The 16,793-nt window shown below is 42.9% G+C and overlaps 1 protein-coding gene across 1 annotated transcript; it reads right to left on the reverse strand.

Moving 5' to 3' along the window:
- Window positions 1-8,219: 8,219 nt before the first annotated feature.
- On the reverse strand, window positions 8,220-11,862 carry PMAIP1 (phorbol-12-myristate-13-acetate-induced protein 1). The gene is made up of 2 exons (XM_090285075.1): window positions 11,640-11,862; window positions 8,220-8,827 (listed from the first exon to the last, which is right to left on the reverse strand). The coding sequence occupies exons 1-2, from the start codon at window positions 11,695-11,697 to the stop codon at window positions 8,721-8,723; spliced, it is 165 nt and encodes a 54-aa protein (XP_090141201.1). The 5' UTR covers window positions 11,698-11,862; the 3' UTR covers window positions 8,220-8,720.
- Window positions 11,863-16,793: the final 4,931 nt, after the last annotated feature.

Consider the following 16,793-nt stretch of genomic DNA (forward strand, 5'->3'; position numbering starts at 1 on the left):
AGGGTGCTCGCCAGCCAAAAGTCAGTTAGGAATTGAAGCCCTCAGTCCAGTAACTGTCAAAGAACTGAGAGCTTGGGAGTAAATCCTTCCCCATTTGAGCCTTCAGACTGAGACCACAGCTGTACTCAACACCCTGATTACATCCCCATAGAAGACCCAGTTAATCCATGCCTAGACTCCTGACCCACAGAAACTATGAAATAATAAATGTGTGTTGTTTTAAGCTGCTAAATTTGGGGACAATTTGTTACACAGCAATGTATAAGTAATGCACTCATCTCAGATAATATCTATTCCATGAAGACTTCAGTAGCTCCTGCCAAACACACACACACACACACACACACACACACACACACACACACACACACACTCTGTGAGCCTCAAACCTCCCACAGCACTTTGAGCTTACCTCTTAACAAGGTACTTAAAAGATTAATTGTAATTATCTGTTTTTGTCTTGGTGTCCCCACTAGACTTTAAGACATTTGAGCTGTGACATGTATTCTTGGTTATTTTATCTTTGTATCTCCAGTGTCAAATGTAGTTATTGGCACATATGATCAAAATTATTTTATTGAAGAATGAATGCCATTTTGCTAAGTGAAACTGGGAATTAAAAATGAAATTAGATCTCTGTTATACCTGTAGGAGCTTATAATCAAGTTGGAGAAGCAAACATAAAGTTAATTAACATAAATGTGAATGAAATACATGTTGGATCATGATAAGAAAAATGGAAACATAAGAGATAGAATGTCTTTTCTGATCTAGGCAATTTGAAATACTTCTCAGAGGAAATGGCTTTTGACTTGACCTTGAAGGTTAAAAGAGCTTTAAGGAAAGGAATCCAAAGTTAATGAAAGATAGAAGCACATCCTAGAGAGTGAAGAAATTTAACAGGGAGATGAGTCAGGCCTATACTGGCGGGGAGGGGTGCAGGAGAGGGGAGCCAGGTGGAAATGAAAGTTGGAAATCAATAAGCTTAAAGAGAGTACATGAGGTCATTACTCTTAGAGAAGCTGTTGAAAGCAGAACCTTGGGAAATTGACATTTAAAGAAGAAGAGAAAAGAGGAACTTGTTAATAAGGTAAGGACTCAGGCCCCTGGTGTGGTATGCTAATCACTTTACATAAGTTTAAAGGAGGTGGTGATGCCCAGAGGGCGAGCATGAAGCAACAGAAAAAGAGGCCTGGGGATGTGGCAATTAGGCCACTAGTGACCTTTAAGACAACAGTTATCTATGAAAAATGGAGATGGGAGAAGATTACAAAATAGGGAGAAGACAGTACGTTTGAGGAAGACTTGCCTTTAGAGACGCATCTCAAAGAGAACTTGGTAGACCTGTCATCCAAGACAGTGATTTGATAGTGAAATAACTTTCCTGATCGACATCTTTCTTTATTTGAAGTAAAAAAAAGCCTGACCCTACCTAACGTGTTTCTCTTCCCCAGCAAACACCTTCTCGGTTTCTGACCATTTACAGCTGTTTCATCTGTCTCCTCGGCTAACCTGTAAAATCCGTAAATCAGAGAGGACCTTTCCTTCATCTCTTCACTCAGGATGTACTTAATGGTGCCAATAAAAGCATGATAACATGTGGCTTTTGTAAACTCTTTGTAATGCCGCTGTGTTTTTTAGCAACCGTTTATTGGGGGTTTACTAACTGCCAGGCCCTGGGCTGGGGGTGGGGGGCGCTTCCTCCCTGGTCTCTCCTAATTCCCTGGGCCAGCCTGTGATTCCACCAGGCTGGACAAAATTTTGTCCTCTGCTCAAAATTGGGCCCAGAGTGAGAAAGAACAGAGTTCTGAGGATGAGCAAGTCAAGACTAAAACTTATAGTGGACTTTTAAAATGTAGTTGTAGATGTACATCGTCTTCTCTGAGCTCCTCAGAGTTAACTCTGCTAAAAGTACACTTGCCAGCACGTCGCGGCCACAGAAAGTGGACCGATTATTCTGGTTTGCCCTCAATTGAGGGCATTTCCGGGACATGAAGCTCCTTTTTAAAACCAGAACAGTCCCAGGCCAACCAGAAAACCCAGAAGGTTTCCATAGTCTTTAGGGGTGAAACAGGAAAACATTACCATAAAGAAAGAGACCCATAACTATGCCTCACCAGCAATATTCATGATGAAGAGAACTCCAGTGTGAGCACAAGATGATTCGGGTTGAAAATTACAGCAGTGTTTCGAAACATGTAGAAAAAGACACTTCTTTTGCAAGTTAGCTGCACCTGGGCCATATTAGAATCCTTCCTCCTGCATTATGTTCAAGTGTGTGTATGTGTGTTGGGGTCGGGGGGTGGAGGCGGATGCCCAGTTTTGTCTTCCAGGCTGGGACTCTCCCAGAGCCCCAAGGAATCACCTCTGCAGTGTGAGGCAGGCTTCCATATATTCTTCTACAACTACATTTTTTAAGTCCACTATAAGTTTTAGTCCTGCCTTGCTCATCCTCAGAGCTCTGTTGTTTCTGAGGCCACAGCAGTAAAAATGTCAACGGTGAAAGGAAGCCTTTCTCTCACTTGAGTTGCAGGTGCTGCTTTGTGTCGTCTCTTTCTTTTTTTAAACAACGAGCCAAGGGGGATTTTTGTCCCCCTCCGCTTTCTGATGAGCTGATAAATGTGTATGTTTCCTGAAGATGAAGGATCTTTCTTACTCGACACAGCCACCCGCTGCTCCCTGCCCCTCCTCCAACTCTTGTGCAAATGAATCATCAAGAATGCAGACTGGTTCATTGCGATGTCTTCTATTGTTTGGGTTTTTTTGTTTTTTTGTTTTTTTTTTTAATGGTGGCAACAATTTCTGCTTGGCTTTGCTGCAATAGGGCGGCAGATCCGGGGCAGCCGACAAAACACACAAATTGCTGTTTTGACAGCCTCCTCGAGTCCTTTTCTTCCCCAAGACAAATAGCTCCTGCAGGTCCTTCTCAGTAGGTGCTCTGTTAGCATTACCTGGGAAAAAAGAGAGCGGTTGGGGAGGGCGCGTTTCAGAATGAACTCTAGACTCGTCCATCACAAAATCCCCTCCGGAAATGACACCCTCACCTTCCCGATGGGCTCGCTCTGGGAAGAGCGTGAGACCCTTTCCAGAGTCTGCGTGTCGGCGCTGGAGGTCGGAAAGGTGGGGCAGAGCCGGGCGAGAGGAAGTCCAAGGGAAGCTGGTGTGATAATCATCCTTCCACTCAGAAAGCCCAGGAGTATAAAACTCGGCTGTATCTTATGCTTAGGACGCACTGGGCTGGGAAAAAAAAAACACCTTTGCTCTGGGATGGGAGAACTTGTGTCGCGGTGGCTGGAGGAAACATCTCTGAAGGCAGAAAGCCACCAGTTCAAATCCTGCGTCTTCCACTCATTTGCCAGTTGACGTTGGGGTAAATTGCTGATCCTGGTAGGCGATTTCCTCTACCATAAAGTGAGAAAGATAGTCATGTTTTCCCAACAGAAGTGTTGTGAGCCCTAGATGAAATAATAAAATTGGTTTCTAAAATGCCTGGCACATCAGAGGTATGTGGTGGAAGCCCCGTCCACGTGCATACAGACTTCCACTGGCCCTCTGCAAACCCCGTGGCTGACGCAGCCAAGTTCCCCAAAGCTAAAAACAAAGCCGCCAGGATTTGAACTTGGTCCTCCAAATTAACGAAGTTTCAGTTTCATCGCAAGGGGCGCCCCCACCCGCAGCCCTTCAGGACTCCCTGCTGAAACAGACTTCCCCAAATCTAGTGAAGTCCAAAATAACTCGACAGGATCTTCTTCCTATTTCTTGAGGTGGTATTATATAAATCAAGACCCAAATCTTTATATGAACACGTGAGGGGCTTCCGGCAATTCAATAGTACTCATGAAATCTGTTATGTATGGAACGAAAATAAGTGTTTTACCATCATTAAGAGGTTTCCTATTGAAAACAGATGGCCTCATCAAGGGAAAAACTGCCACTTCCTCTCCGGCTCTAACACTGCCCAGCCACCTTCCCTCAAAAGGTTTCATTTTCATCTAATAATCTTAATTGGGCGAGACCTTCCCGGGCCTTGCAAGGAACCTAATATTCTAACCCCCCATCTCGAAGACAAAGCTGATAGTTACTGAGCGTGACTGGGGGCCAGACGCCATTCACGGTCTCACCTCCTTGGACTCGCAGGATGGTTTGAAATGAGCATGATTGACAGCATTGTATAAGAAAGGAGAGATCCAGTGATTTATCCAGAGTCCTCCAAGAGCAAGTGGAAAAGTAACTGATTTTTTGACTTGAAAGTCAAAAGCCAACGATAATTGCGGAGAAAGGAACTTCGAAGTTTTGAAAACAGATGTGAAGTTGGAAAAAAGCAAATCTCGTCCGCTCCGTTAGAGATCATTGGTGAGACAGCAGAACCAGAGGAAGACTTTACTAACACATAAGAAATAACCGAGCACATTCTACTTTCAACCAAACCCAAGCCCAGGCGCCAGGCACTGTGCAGTTTCAAGTCACGAGGGGGTGGTCTGACAGCCAGACTTAGCAAGTAAAGGCGTCCTAAATCCCCACCTGTAACTCATTCTTCTGGTGTTTTTAAAAGTTGCCACTTCGGGAGAAGACAGGCAGGTGGGTGTGGCTGTTTCACTCTGAATTTGTTCAACTGATTTCTGAAAGTCCAAAAGAGAGAAGCTAAATTAATGCCTGGGTTGTATTGGCAAAGGCCTTGTTCTTGGACCTTGACCTATGGCATGAAGATACTCAAGTGATTACACCACGGGGTGTGTTCTATCAGGTGACCCATTTCTGTTTTCAGCTGCATATACAGAAGCAGCAGCCCTGAGAGTCCAGCACATCATCAGGGAGCCAGAATGCATGGGCAGTTTTCGTTTCCAAGAAAATACTTACATGTCTAAGCAGTTCCCATCCCATTTGCTCCAGTACTTAGAATCAACGTTTGGGAGAAGAATTCAGAAAGTAGGCTGGGGGGTGGCAACAGGGCATCACATACCCATCCCGACTTCTTTTTGCAAACCCTCCAGTTCTCTTATCCCATCTGAAATGAGGTCAAAAGCAGGGGGGTAGCAGGATTGGGGGTGTGGTGGGGACCTGCTTCTGACCCCTTTGCCATCCTGTTTTCTCTTTCAGATGAGTGACCTTGACGATGATCTGGTCCTCCTGACTTCAGAGGAATGTCTAGCTCAGAGAAGCTGCCTTGTCCCGGCTCCCACAGCTCAGGAACGGCTCTGCCTTGCAAGTCCAGCTGCAGGATTCCAAAGTGGGGTGCTCTGTGCGTGACATGCCTCCCGCTCAACCTTCTCTTTCAAGTTGTCGGGTATCTTCCTAGCAGATTATTCCCTCTGACAAAAATTTGACGAGTTGGACAGGATTTCACAGTTTATACTGTTTATGCTGGGGCGGGGATCTGTGGAACAGAGTTATGGCAAGAGACTAAAAATCCCAAATCGCAGTGCATAATATCTTTAGACTGAAGAACTTATTCATAGATGGATAGCTAGGATGTGAGATAGTTTTTTCAAATATATAGACTATTAAGGTTTTTTTTAAAGTATGAAATGCAAGTCAAAGTATTTCTTAATTCCCCCTGGCTGTTATGGCTCAGTGGATTGAGTGCGGGCCTGCGAACTGAAAGGTCACCAGTTCGATTCCCTGTCAGGGCACGTTCCTGGGTTGTGGGCCAGGTCCCCAGTTGGGGGCATGCAAGAGGCAACTTATCCATGTATCACACATTGCTGTTTCTCCCTCTTTTTCTCCTTTTTTCCCTTTCTCTAAAAGTAAAGAAATAAAAATTTTTTAAGTATTTTTAAATTCCTACAAACTTTTTGTCAGTCATCGAATACAATTATAGTTATGTGGACACCTTGGAAATTTTTTGACATTAATATAGTTATCAAATTATCTAGTTCTCATACCTAAAGCCTGTGAATTATGTCTAAGCCTTTCTGTGTTACTCCTTACATTAAAAAAATAAAGGTACTTTTAGCAAAACTAATTAGCACCCACAGTTCCATTCTGGCTTTGCCAAGAGGCTTGAGGACAGGAGTTCCTCTTCCCGTGATCTTCAAATCAAGGATTGACCCCACCTTTTATGAAGCCAATCCCTCCCGCTCCTCCTGCATTACAACGTCCTTCCTCTGGGGGAGCCATGGGTATTGGTTTGTATGGCTTTCTCTTGGCCATAGATCCCCCAGCTTCTGTAGCTGCCATCTCTCCTTGTTACCTGCCCTCCCCCACCCCACAATCCCGTACCTGGTTCTCCCTCCCTCCCCATCTAAGGGAGATAATTTACTCTCCATGATTTCAGCAGACTTTTGAGGGCGGGGAAGATGTGGTTCCTAGATCAAAGCTCCCAACTGGGAGTATCTTTTTCGTTCTCACACTCAAACAGGAAGACCACTGAGTTACATCTACTTCTGCACATGACTGGGTGAAGCAATACTTACCACTCAGGGTGGGGCAGAAGGGAAAGCTTTGAGGTCACTTGAAAGTAAACTGCACAGAAGTTCCTCTTGCCTGGCAGACTCAAACACCGGCGGCTTGCCATGCCGCTATTAATTAAATGATGCATTTCTGTAGGCTACTTTAAATAAAACCACTCTTGGGGCATTCATGTAAAACACTCAAGACCTGGCATTCTTTCCCTATTTTTCACTATTTTCTATTCCAATTAAAGCATAAGTCTCTGGATGGCAGAAATCATGTCACATGACCCTGTCTTCTCCATTCCTAACTCAGAACTGGATCAGAGGGGATGGCTCCATTACAAGGTGCCTGCTGAAGAAAAATTGTTAAAAGTACAATATTGTGGTTACATCATGAACACTCAGTAACTTACATGATAAAAAAATAAACACAGAAAAAATGGTGATAATTTTTAATGGTTTTCAGCTACAGTATCCAGTTTTATATGTATATACACATGTATAAATATAGTTACAGACCATAAATATCCATATGGCAAAATAGATCTGCCATGAGGCACACACACACAGTAAAATCTTTGCAACTCACACACCCACAAGTAACACTGAAGAAAAGTAGATACTGAGGTATTTTTTAAATCTAAAGTGACTAAAGCCTATATCAGCGATTTTCAACCAGTGTGCCACAGGAATTTTTAAAACATGCAATACCTAACTACTTAGTCAGGGACACTGACCTCTTTTCCCTTAGAGTGTCAAATAAAAATAAAACAGCCAACACAACAATAACTCTCCAGTGTGAATGAATCAAAATTATGCCTATTTTTTTTGTCAGATCGGCAAAAACTATATATTTTTTGATGTGCTGCAGAATTTTAGTCATTAGTCTATATGTGCCATGACAAAGACCAAAAATCGCTGGCCTATATTAAAACATTCTTACTGTAGAAGTTCAAGTAGTTAAAAAACCCATTGTCTCAACAACAAAAAAGATAACTAAACCTTTCTTTCGTGACCTAAAAATGTAACTTTAACTACTGTAAATCTTTAAACAAAAAAATATTTTAATTATAAATAGGTAAAATAAATAATATTATTCTTGTTGAAATGCAATCATGTTTTTATATAGATTTGGGAACTTTCTTTAGTAAAAATGAAATGCATGAAACCCTTCTCAGAATCTACATATTACTTTAATACAAATTTTATATAGAAATTGCTCATCAAAAATGAAAATCCCAAGATTTTCATTCTGGATGACCAAGCTATTCCTCTCTAAAAAAAATAAAAATAAAATATATGTCCCATACACCTGAAACTAATACAAAATAAAATTGAATGTAAACTGTAATTTAAAATAAAAATTAATTTAAAAAGTATATGCCAATTATGAAAACGTGCTTAATTTCTCTTAAAAGATCATTTTTTTAGAATACATACTAATATGAAAAAAGGTACTTTACAGATTTTAGAAACTTCTTTAGAAATATTCATTTTCTTAGTTTACTTTAGAATATTTGTTTTACTGTTTTTAATTACAGCAGTAAAAAGTGAAATCCACTTTTTAAAAATTATCCATCGTTATCCAAAATCCCCATGCTTTTTATCTTTTTATATTCAACGTGTAAGAATTTTACTGGCACCAAGTAACAGTTTCATACTTTGGTCCAATTTTTTCCAGTTACATACTTTCCAGTTAATCCCACAGAAACACATTTAATGAGAGGTCATCTGAACAGAAGGAATACATTTTACATCAAAAGAAATAAACTACCAAATTATTTTATATTTTGTAGTGACCTATAAAATAAACATTCACTATGACAGTCAGTGTTATCAGATGAAATTTTTACTCTGAACAAGATAATACATATAAACCAAATACTATACATTGTTCTGGACTTGTCATCCCAAAGTAGAAACACACACCGAACCTATTCTGTTTCTTGGCCCCTGCCTACAATCTAATCATTTATCAACTCCTCTTACACTAAACTGGGCATCAACCTTCAGCAAAAACACTGAAACAATTCTCTAAGCAAAACCAAAAAGTATGAATAATTCATTTCATATTTTCAACACTCTTCAAGTCTTGCTTTAAAATAAACGAAGCAGTTTTCTAATGTTCAAACATCCCAGAGAATGACTTCTAGAAAAGCTGCAACAGAAATTCATTGTGATGTATTCCATCTTCATTCACAAAAGCATCCAACGGCAGCCGTGAGCTCCTTTACATTCTTCTTCATGAAAAGGCAATCTCTCCCGTAACTAATGAAATATCGTGAATCCCGTTTCAAAAATCTCCTCATTAGAAGGCTTCTGAAGCAGTCAGGTTCCCAGGTGGAAGAGTTTGGATATCAGGTTTAGAAGTTTCTGCCGGAAATTCAGTTTGTCTCCAAGTCTTCTTAATTGAAGAGCACACTCAACTTCAATCTCTGAAAAGGAAAGCAAAACATCAAAATTCAATTGGCAGCATTCCAAACTGTAACCAGCAAGAGTGACACATTGAGTATTTATCCCATGAAGCACTTCTCTTAACATTAGTTTTATGTCCACCTGTTTTCTGAATGTGAGATACACAAACACACAACATATACAAACACGTCATAACTCATAACAACCACAACAGTTGAACAAAGACATGACATTTACTTGGAAATCTTTTTTAAAAAAACATGCTGGATGGAGCACAGATTACCTTATTTGCAAATACAAACATTTAAAATGTCAAACATCATGGTTAGAGAGACATTGCCAGCCTCACAGGGCGTCACTTTCTTCTCTCACCTAAGGTAGGGGGGAGGGATAGAAGTCAGTTCTAAACTCTTTTCTGTTGTTTTGAAATATGGCTTGTTTTTTTCTGGCACTAATTCATAGCTCAGATTATGCCCTCATTAACAGGCAAATCTAAATGTATTCTTTATTTTTAAAATTCTGAAATTTTCTCATAAAAGGCTCAAACTTGTATTCCAAAAGTAATTCCACATTCCTTAAAATAAGTTAAAAGTTTAAATTTTACTCTTAAGCTAATTTCTTCCAACAAACCCAATCTCTACCAGTCCATTGCCTTTAGGGAGATGAGTGAAGCAGAAAGTAAGTGAAGTTTAATTTACAAATTTATTACTTTTTAGAATAGAGATATTGTAATTAACTGAATGTTAATTTAAAAAACATAATGCTTATCACCTAATTTTCAAGTAAGTCTTTTAAGTAGGTGAAATTAACATTAAACTATACTAACCATAATTTCAATTTTCATGGATATTTCAAAGAGCAACTCATGGCCTTCTGGTCCACTTTAAGATCATGATTATGAATATTAAAAACCACTATGACTACAAATTGAAATCTGGTTTACTTTGTAAAGAGACCCTGCAAAGACCCTCTTTAGGCTCAAAATAACTAAAAACTGTAAATGTATAATAAAGTGGATTTTTAAATATACATTTCAAACAATTTCTCTCTCTACAAGAGCTGAGTAAAATTTTCATAAGCTCTAACAAGACACCTAATAAATATCATAAGACAGCTTCCTTTATTGGTTACAGAGTCAAACATTTTGACAAAGGCATATTGTTTTCAGTGAGTGGGATGTATTAACATACCATCCTAAAAAAATTAGCATTCTGCATACAATTTTGGAAGCCCTGAATTATAAGAAAAATTATTCCTTTCACCAAAAGAGGCAGAAAATAGCTCCTACTTGTTTCTTTAGTCTTTGTTACACTTACACACCTCTAAATGTATTAATAAAAAAAAATCTGTAATCATGGATGCTGACTAAATTTATTGTAATAATATTTCACAACATATACATGTATCAAACCATTGTGTTGTACACCTAAAACTGATACAATGTTACACATCACTTATATCTCTACTTATAAAAAGTATTATCTAAAGTTTAAGTGGGATCTTCCTCCTGTCCCTTGCTCTTGGGAGCTAATTGGATGAGTGAAGGTTATGCACAAGTTGAGGCCTTTTCAAAACATGGTCAGAACGATTGGGCATCACAAAAGGTGGACTAAGGTTTTCCCTCCCAAGCAAGGGCCCGGGAGAGCAGCCCCCTTAGCCATAGCCACATTGCCAATAAAGCCACTGCCTTTGCACGCTGCAGGAGCCCTACAAAATGAAAGCATGTCTGGGGGCAGGGGGACTACTACTTGCTGATGTAATAGCAGCATGACCACACGTATTTTAAAGCGCAAAGCCTTGCTGCCTTCTTTGCTGCTGTCCCCTGGGATTGTTTGATAAAATTTATAAAGAAGACCCCAGTAAGGCTCAGTAGGTTGGGCGTCCTCCCTCAAAACCAAAGGTTGCTGGTTGGATTCCCTGAAAGGCTGCTGATTCGACTCCCTGAAAGGTCGCCAGTTCGGGGCACACGGAAGGCAACCAGAGATGTTTCTCTCCCTCTCCTTCTCCCCGCCCTTCTCCTTTCTAATATTAATTAAAGAGATAGATAGATAAATAGGTAGATAAATAAATAAATAAAATTCTAAAGAGGGCTGGGGGTAGGGGCTGACCTGAAAAGTCATTTGATGGGGCTATTGGGGGGAGAGGGGAGTCCTAAAAATTGAGGACCAACTCTTGTTTCTCCTATCCCCCCTCCGTAACTAATAGAGATTGTTAAAATGTTACACGATGTAACTCTTAAAAAAAGAAGCAAGACTTCCTGGGCTCTAAACACAGTGGTCCCTGCGAAGCCTCCACCATCCTCCATCAGTCCTTTCAGGAAGAGCTGCTGTGATCGTACGAAGTGTTATCTCCGCTTTTGTTCGCGCTGGGGGTGGAGGGTGATAACGCCTAATGCAGGGCCCTCCGAGGTCCCCGACTCCGGAGAAAGAGGCCTGTCTTAGGAAGCGCTAGGAGGCCAGGGAGCTCCAAGAGCTCCTCCGGCCCCCACCTGCCATGACGCCGACTTTCTCCTCGTGGCTGACACCCGCACTTGCACTTTTTCTCCCCGTGGCCCCGGGGCAGGGCAAGTGGGGATGGACGGCAGGCGAAGGAGAAGAGGCGTTCCGCACAAGCTAACATACAGCTGCACCGCAAACCCACACCGGATCCCTCCCCTCGCCCTGTCCACCGTCTTGGGTAAACCCCCCGAAGAACTTCCAGGAGGCACCCCGAAAGCACTTTCAAGGGCGCAGCCATGGCTGGACCTTGAGGTTCCGAGTGGACGGGCTGACCGCGCCCCGACCGAGACCTCCACCCCGGCCAGGATCTCCGCGGGCCCCATCTGGTCCCTACCTGCCGGAGCCCGCGTAGGGCTGGGCTGCGCGTTCTTACGCGCCCTCTTTCCAGACATCTCCGCGCGCAGCCGGCGGGAACTCCGCTGCAGAACCCGGGGAAACTCAGTCACCCAACCTGAGTCTGCAGGAGGCGAGCTGTGAGCGCGGCGGTCAGGCAGCACCGGGATGGAGACCCGACTCAGGGCGCGCCCGAGGACCTCCGAAGTGTGGGAATGGCTAGGGCACAAGCCTTTACTTTATGGGGACTTCCCAAGTGACGTAGCGAAACTAGACGCCGGGCCCGCCTCCTCGGAAGGTTGCGGGAAAGGGGGAGGGGGAGCGCGCGCTGCAGCTCTGGCGGGTCTGGGCACCCCGGCACATCGAGACCTGCCGGGACATATTCCGGACCCGCGGCGGGTGAGACCCTGCTCGGCCCGAAATGGCTTCCTTACCAAACCGTGCTGGGGGAGCCGGGGGTCCGGACTGAGAACGCCAGCGCCCGACGCCCAGTCAACTGCAGTTGCCGTGGGGTCCAGGAGTCGGGCCAGGTGGTTGGGGGTGGGGAGACTGGGACTTTCGTCCTTATCGTATTGCACAATTAAGAGACTCCTGTAAACAAATCCCGGAAAGAGTTCGGAAAAAGAAAGTTTTTAAACTGGGAAAGTGGGTAGTTTCAGAGAGATGAGATGAAGAGAAATTTAGTAAGAGGAATGATGCCAGAGGCCATGTTAGTAAATAAAGTACCGATTGAAACTGTTAGGAAGTTAACTCCAAACACCGCTTTGATTTGGAAGGGGTGTGTGTGTGTGTGTGTTTGTGGGTGGGTGTGTGTGGGTGTGTGTGTGGTGTGAATGGGGAGAAGGAGGGGCGAGTTCTCCTCCCCCCGCCAGGGGCAGGACTGATTTTAAAAGTAGAGCTTATTCCCTCTGGATAGATAAGCCGATATTGCTCGTTCTGGCTGCTCGGGAACATTTTTTTAAAGGTTATCATATAGAAAATTTGCAAATGCTTTTGAGGGAGGAAGCATGAGATACCTGGGAATATGAAGTTATGTGCATGAGGTTTGGCTGGCCCTTGAATAATTAATTTCATTTCTAGAAAGAGGAGGAGTTTTCAGTCTACTCGATTGAGAGCTGCTAATTCTAAGGGCTTAAGCAGGCTTTTTTTTTTTTTTTTTTCCTGTCCGCCAAACAACCCTGCAAAGCTGCAGTTCTTAAAAAACATCATGGCCACTTTACAGGTGCAAGCCTGAGGTTTGTAGAGATGAGGGGAATTGCCCAAGCCCACACAGGCAGAATGCAATACCAGCCTCTGAGCCCAGGCGGGTTCGCACGGCGCAAGCTCTTGCCTTAACATTAATCGCATTTCTGAGAAGCCGTGTTCTTACATTTTTCGCTCAATTTAACGCAGAGGCTGCAAGGTGGCTGCTTAGAGCTGTGTGGCTTCCTACCCATGTTAGGTGTCTTTGGTTGCCAAGATTGGTCTGCAAGATGTCTTATGAACATTTAAATTGCTTGCCAACATTTAAAATGGAGACATCGTATTAAAAGTCTGGATTTGTGGCGTCCTTTGAAAAATCAGACGCTCTCGCAAACCCGGATCCACTTTCCGAACGTGCAGAGCGGACTGGAGGTGGTGGCTGCCTCTTCCCTTAGAGAGACGGGGGGTGGGGGGTGGGGAGGGTGGAGCTCCCCTCGGCCGCACTCCCTGCTGTGTGTTTTCTCATTTACATTATCTGGCCCCAGTGGGCAGCAGAGCTTGTTTATTTACCTGAAATCATTCAATCAACACAAATCTGCAAGTATTTATTTTGGCTTGGTTCTGCAGAAGTACAGACCACGCTGTAAGCATGGAACAAAACTACTTTTGAGTTTGAACAGCTTAGTTTTGAGTGTGGTAAACACACTGGATTTAAGAGAATTCAGGACTGTTTCAGCACGTGGTTCAGGAAGCACTATGGAGATGCAACCTCCAAATCTGTTACCTGGAACCCGGTATCAGAAAACCACTGGGGCTCTCCTTCCCGGCTCATCCTGACTGACTTCATACTGAAGGAGCACCACTAACTTCCTGGTTGGGGAAATTAGTCAACTTTCTGATCAGAGAGTGCATGCTGAAAGGCTGTGGATACATTCAACAAAAGAAAAACAAATTATGTCATTGTTCACCTACAAAGGGTGTGTCAATCCTATCATCGAATATTATCATCATAAAAGGTTGCTGGTCACGTGACCCGGTACAAACCTTAGGCAAGTTGTGCCTTTAAGAGAATTGCAAATTTAACTTGGAAAGAAAAGGGAGGAGCCAGTGGGGGGAGGTGGGCATCAGTGATGGGTCAAAACCAGCCATTTATGGAGGACCTTTTGAGATGCTGGATTTGAGACAGTTCACAAACTCTCTTTCAGATCTAACGTTGTATTAATCGAATTCAAAGCTGAGTGTGAAAGCTCTCTTAACTGTATACTTCTCTGGAAAAGTGATCTATTGTTTCATGAGAGCCTGCAAGGAATATAAACATCTGGGAATATTTTTGGTCACCAGGGCTGACAAAATAAAAACTAATCATAAAGCACTGGAAACCCCTATTATCTGTTTCTTTGTTTTTTGTTTTTTTGTTGTTGTTTTTTCTTCCTAATAAAAAGGACGGGTGAGGTCAACAATTTTTTAAACTACCCCCAGATATCAGTTTTCAAAGAAACCAAGTTCCAAGAAGACAGTACAAATTGGGCCATGCCTGGGTTGTCACTTACAGTGTTTAAAAAAAAGACTGAAAAACAAAATAGCCAGTGTGATTAGTAATAGAGCAGTCATTCAGATAATCATGCAGAAATGGGATTTGACAGGAAGACAAGAAGACATGGGAGGTGAATGAGAGAATTTAGAGGAAACCTGTGAAGAGATACATAGGTTATAAACCAGGGGACTTGCTTTTTGTTTTTCCTGGAGAGCATGCGTGTTAATGTGACATCAGCCTGATGCATTGATCAGTTAAATCTCTCTTTTTTAAGAAAGACACTGAGCTGGGCTCTGGGTAGACAAGTGCTCCCTCCCCATGGAAACTGCACTTGAAGCCTCACAAATTCAATGTGCGTGAGACTACCTCGTTCAAATGCTCATCTGATTCTGCAGCTCTAGCTGGTCTTGCAATTCTGCTTCTTAAACGAACTCTGGCGATACCGATGCATTTGGCCCACGGGCATCCCTTGGAGTAGCAAGGCTAGAGGGTGAAGCAGGGGAGGACACAGGCCGGTACCATGAGAGGTGCATCAGGGCCATGCCAGAGAAATTACGGCAGACTATGGGAGGGCAAGTAAGCCGGAAAGGGCATCGACATAGAGACTATAGCAGCATAGCTAGGAGTTGGCCGAGCAGTGAGGCCAAAGGGAATAAGCATGTTCCATGCAGAGAGTGAAGAGCCATGTGAGGTGGGAAATGGTGAGAGGTAAGTGGGGAGAGAAGCCGCCTGAGGAGTATGGGTATTATTGTGGGAGCACTGGGGGCGGGGACCACTGAAGGTTTTAAGCAGGTAGGTGATGTGAACAGATTCTAGAAGGTCCATTCTGGCTGCAGTGTGACTAGATCAGTTGAGTTGAGCTGGTGTGACTGGTGAAGATACTGTTAGAATTCTCATACAAGACGGTAATGTCAGCAAAGTCACTGTTTCAACAGCTATCTTATAAAAATCTCCATACATTCTGGCTAGGATAAGACCACATTCTGTTAGAGCAAGACTGGATATGCTTCCCAGCATAGATTTAATCAAAATCTCCTCTATTAGATTGTTAGGGCTGCCATCCCAAAGTACCACAAACTGGTGGTTTAAAACAACAGAAATGTGTTCTGGCACAGTCTGGAGGCTGGAAAGTCTGGCACCCAGGGGTGGGCAGGGCCAGGCCCTCCCCGGGGGGCTCCAGGGAAGAAGGCTCCTTTGCCTGCTCCACTTCTGCCCGTTGCCTGCAGTCCTTGGCAATCCTTAGAGACCTGTTACTCCCTAGGTCTTTCCATGGCCTTCTCCTCTGTGTGTCTTTGTGCAAATTTCCCTGTTCTTATAAGGACATCAGTCATTGGATTAGGGCCCACACCAATCCAGGATGACCTCGTTGTAACTTAATTACATCTGCCAGGACCCTATTTTCAAATAAGGTCACATTCGCAGGTTGGTATGTGTGGAGAGACAGAGGAGTGGGGAGTCAGGACCTCAACATATCTCTTGAGTTCAACTCGTAACATCTCTTATCAGTTGCTGTTTCAAAAATGTTCTATGTACACACTGTTTATCCTATTTGCAATCTGCACATTTTACAACCAGAAGGCTCTTAGTAAAATGGACAGTGGATGTAAGCACCTTGAAATAAAGCTCACACGCAGTAAAGATAAGATAAGAAATAAGATGACTTCTGAGGGAACAGGTTTAGAACATCTGTCAGCTGCAGAAAACATGTGTGCCCTGCACACTCTTAGTTACAGATCGTGCTGTGAACCCCACACTCCACCCCACCTACACTTGCCACTCGTGGGGTCAAACAAGTTGGCAAGAAATCCTTGGGTGGAGCTTGAAAGGAGATATTTAATTTCTATTAGTGTGACATAGAAGCACATTGTAAAATGTGGAAAACCAAAGAGAAAGAAATTTTCATCTCCCCGAGTTTCTTCTCTTCACTTCATTCTCCCTCATTTACTAATTATTTTCTGGAGCATCACAGATAATGATCACAAGCATGTTTGTGCTTTTTCACTGCCAAGATTCCAGAAGAGAAACAGGCAGCAGTGTGAAAACGGGGGAACTGCCTGAAGATTTAAATCAGCTGAATTATTGATTTTTACCAGGTAAATAAACCCAATGAGTTTAGAGGATGTAATGGAAGGAGCTGCCAATAAATTCTGTTTGTTAGAACATGTCTATTATGATACAATTATTTTTAGATAATTATTGAATGACTACTAGGAAGGTAATTCAGTCTTAGAGTAGTAAGCAAGATTGTCCGAGTATAATCCATGTAAGTACCAGCTCTGAATCAACTGACAAGGTTATTTCAAATGCATCCCTCACCTCAGGCAAACAAATCGAAACCGTGAAAATATTCATATCAATAAGCTTCTAAGATGATGTTGGTACACCAATGGAGAGGATGAAAAAACACTTTAGGAGGGATCCTGACCTCAAGAAGATTTT

Source organism: Furipterus horrens, unplaced genomic scaffold (assembly GCF_987537825.1).
Source record: "Furipterus horrens unplaced genomic scaffold, mFurHor1.1.pri manual_scaffold_8, whole genome shotgun sequence".
In the NCBI taxonomy this organism is placed as follows: Eukaryota; Metazoa; Chordata; class Mammalia; order Chiroptera; family Furipteridae; genus Furipterus; species Furipterus horrens.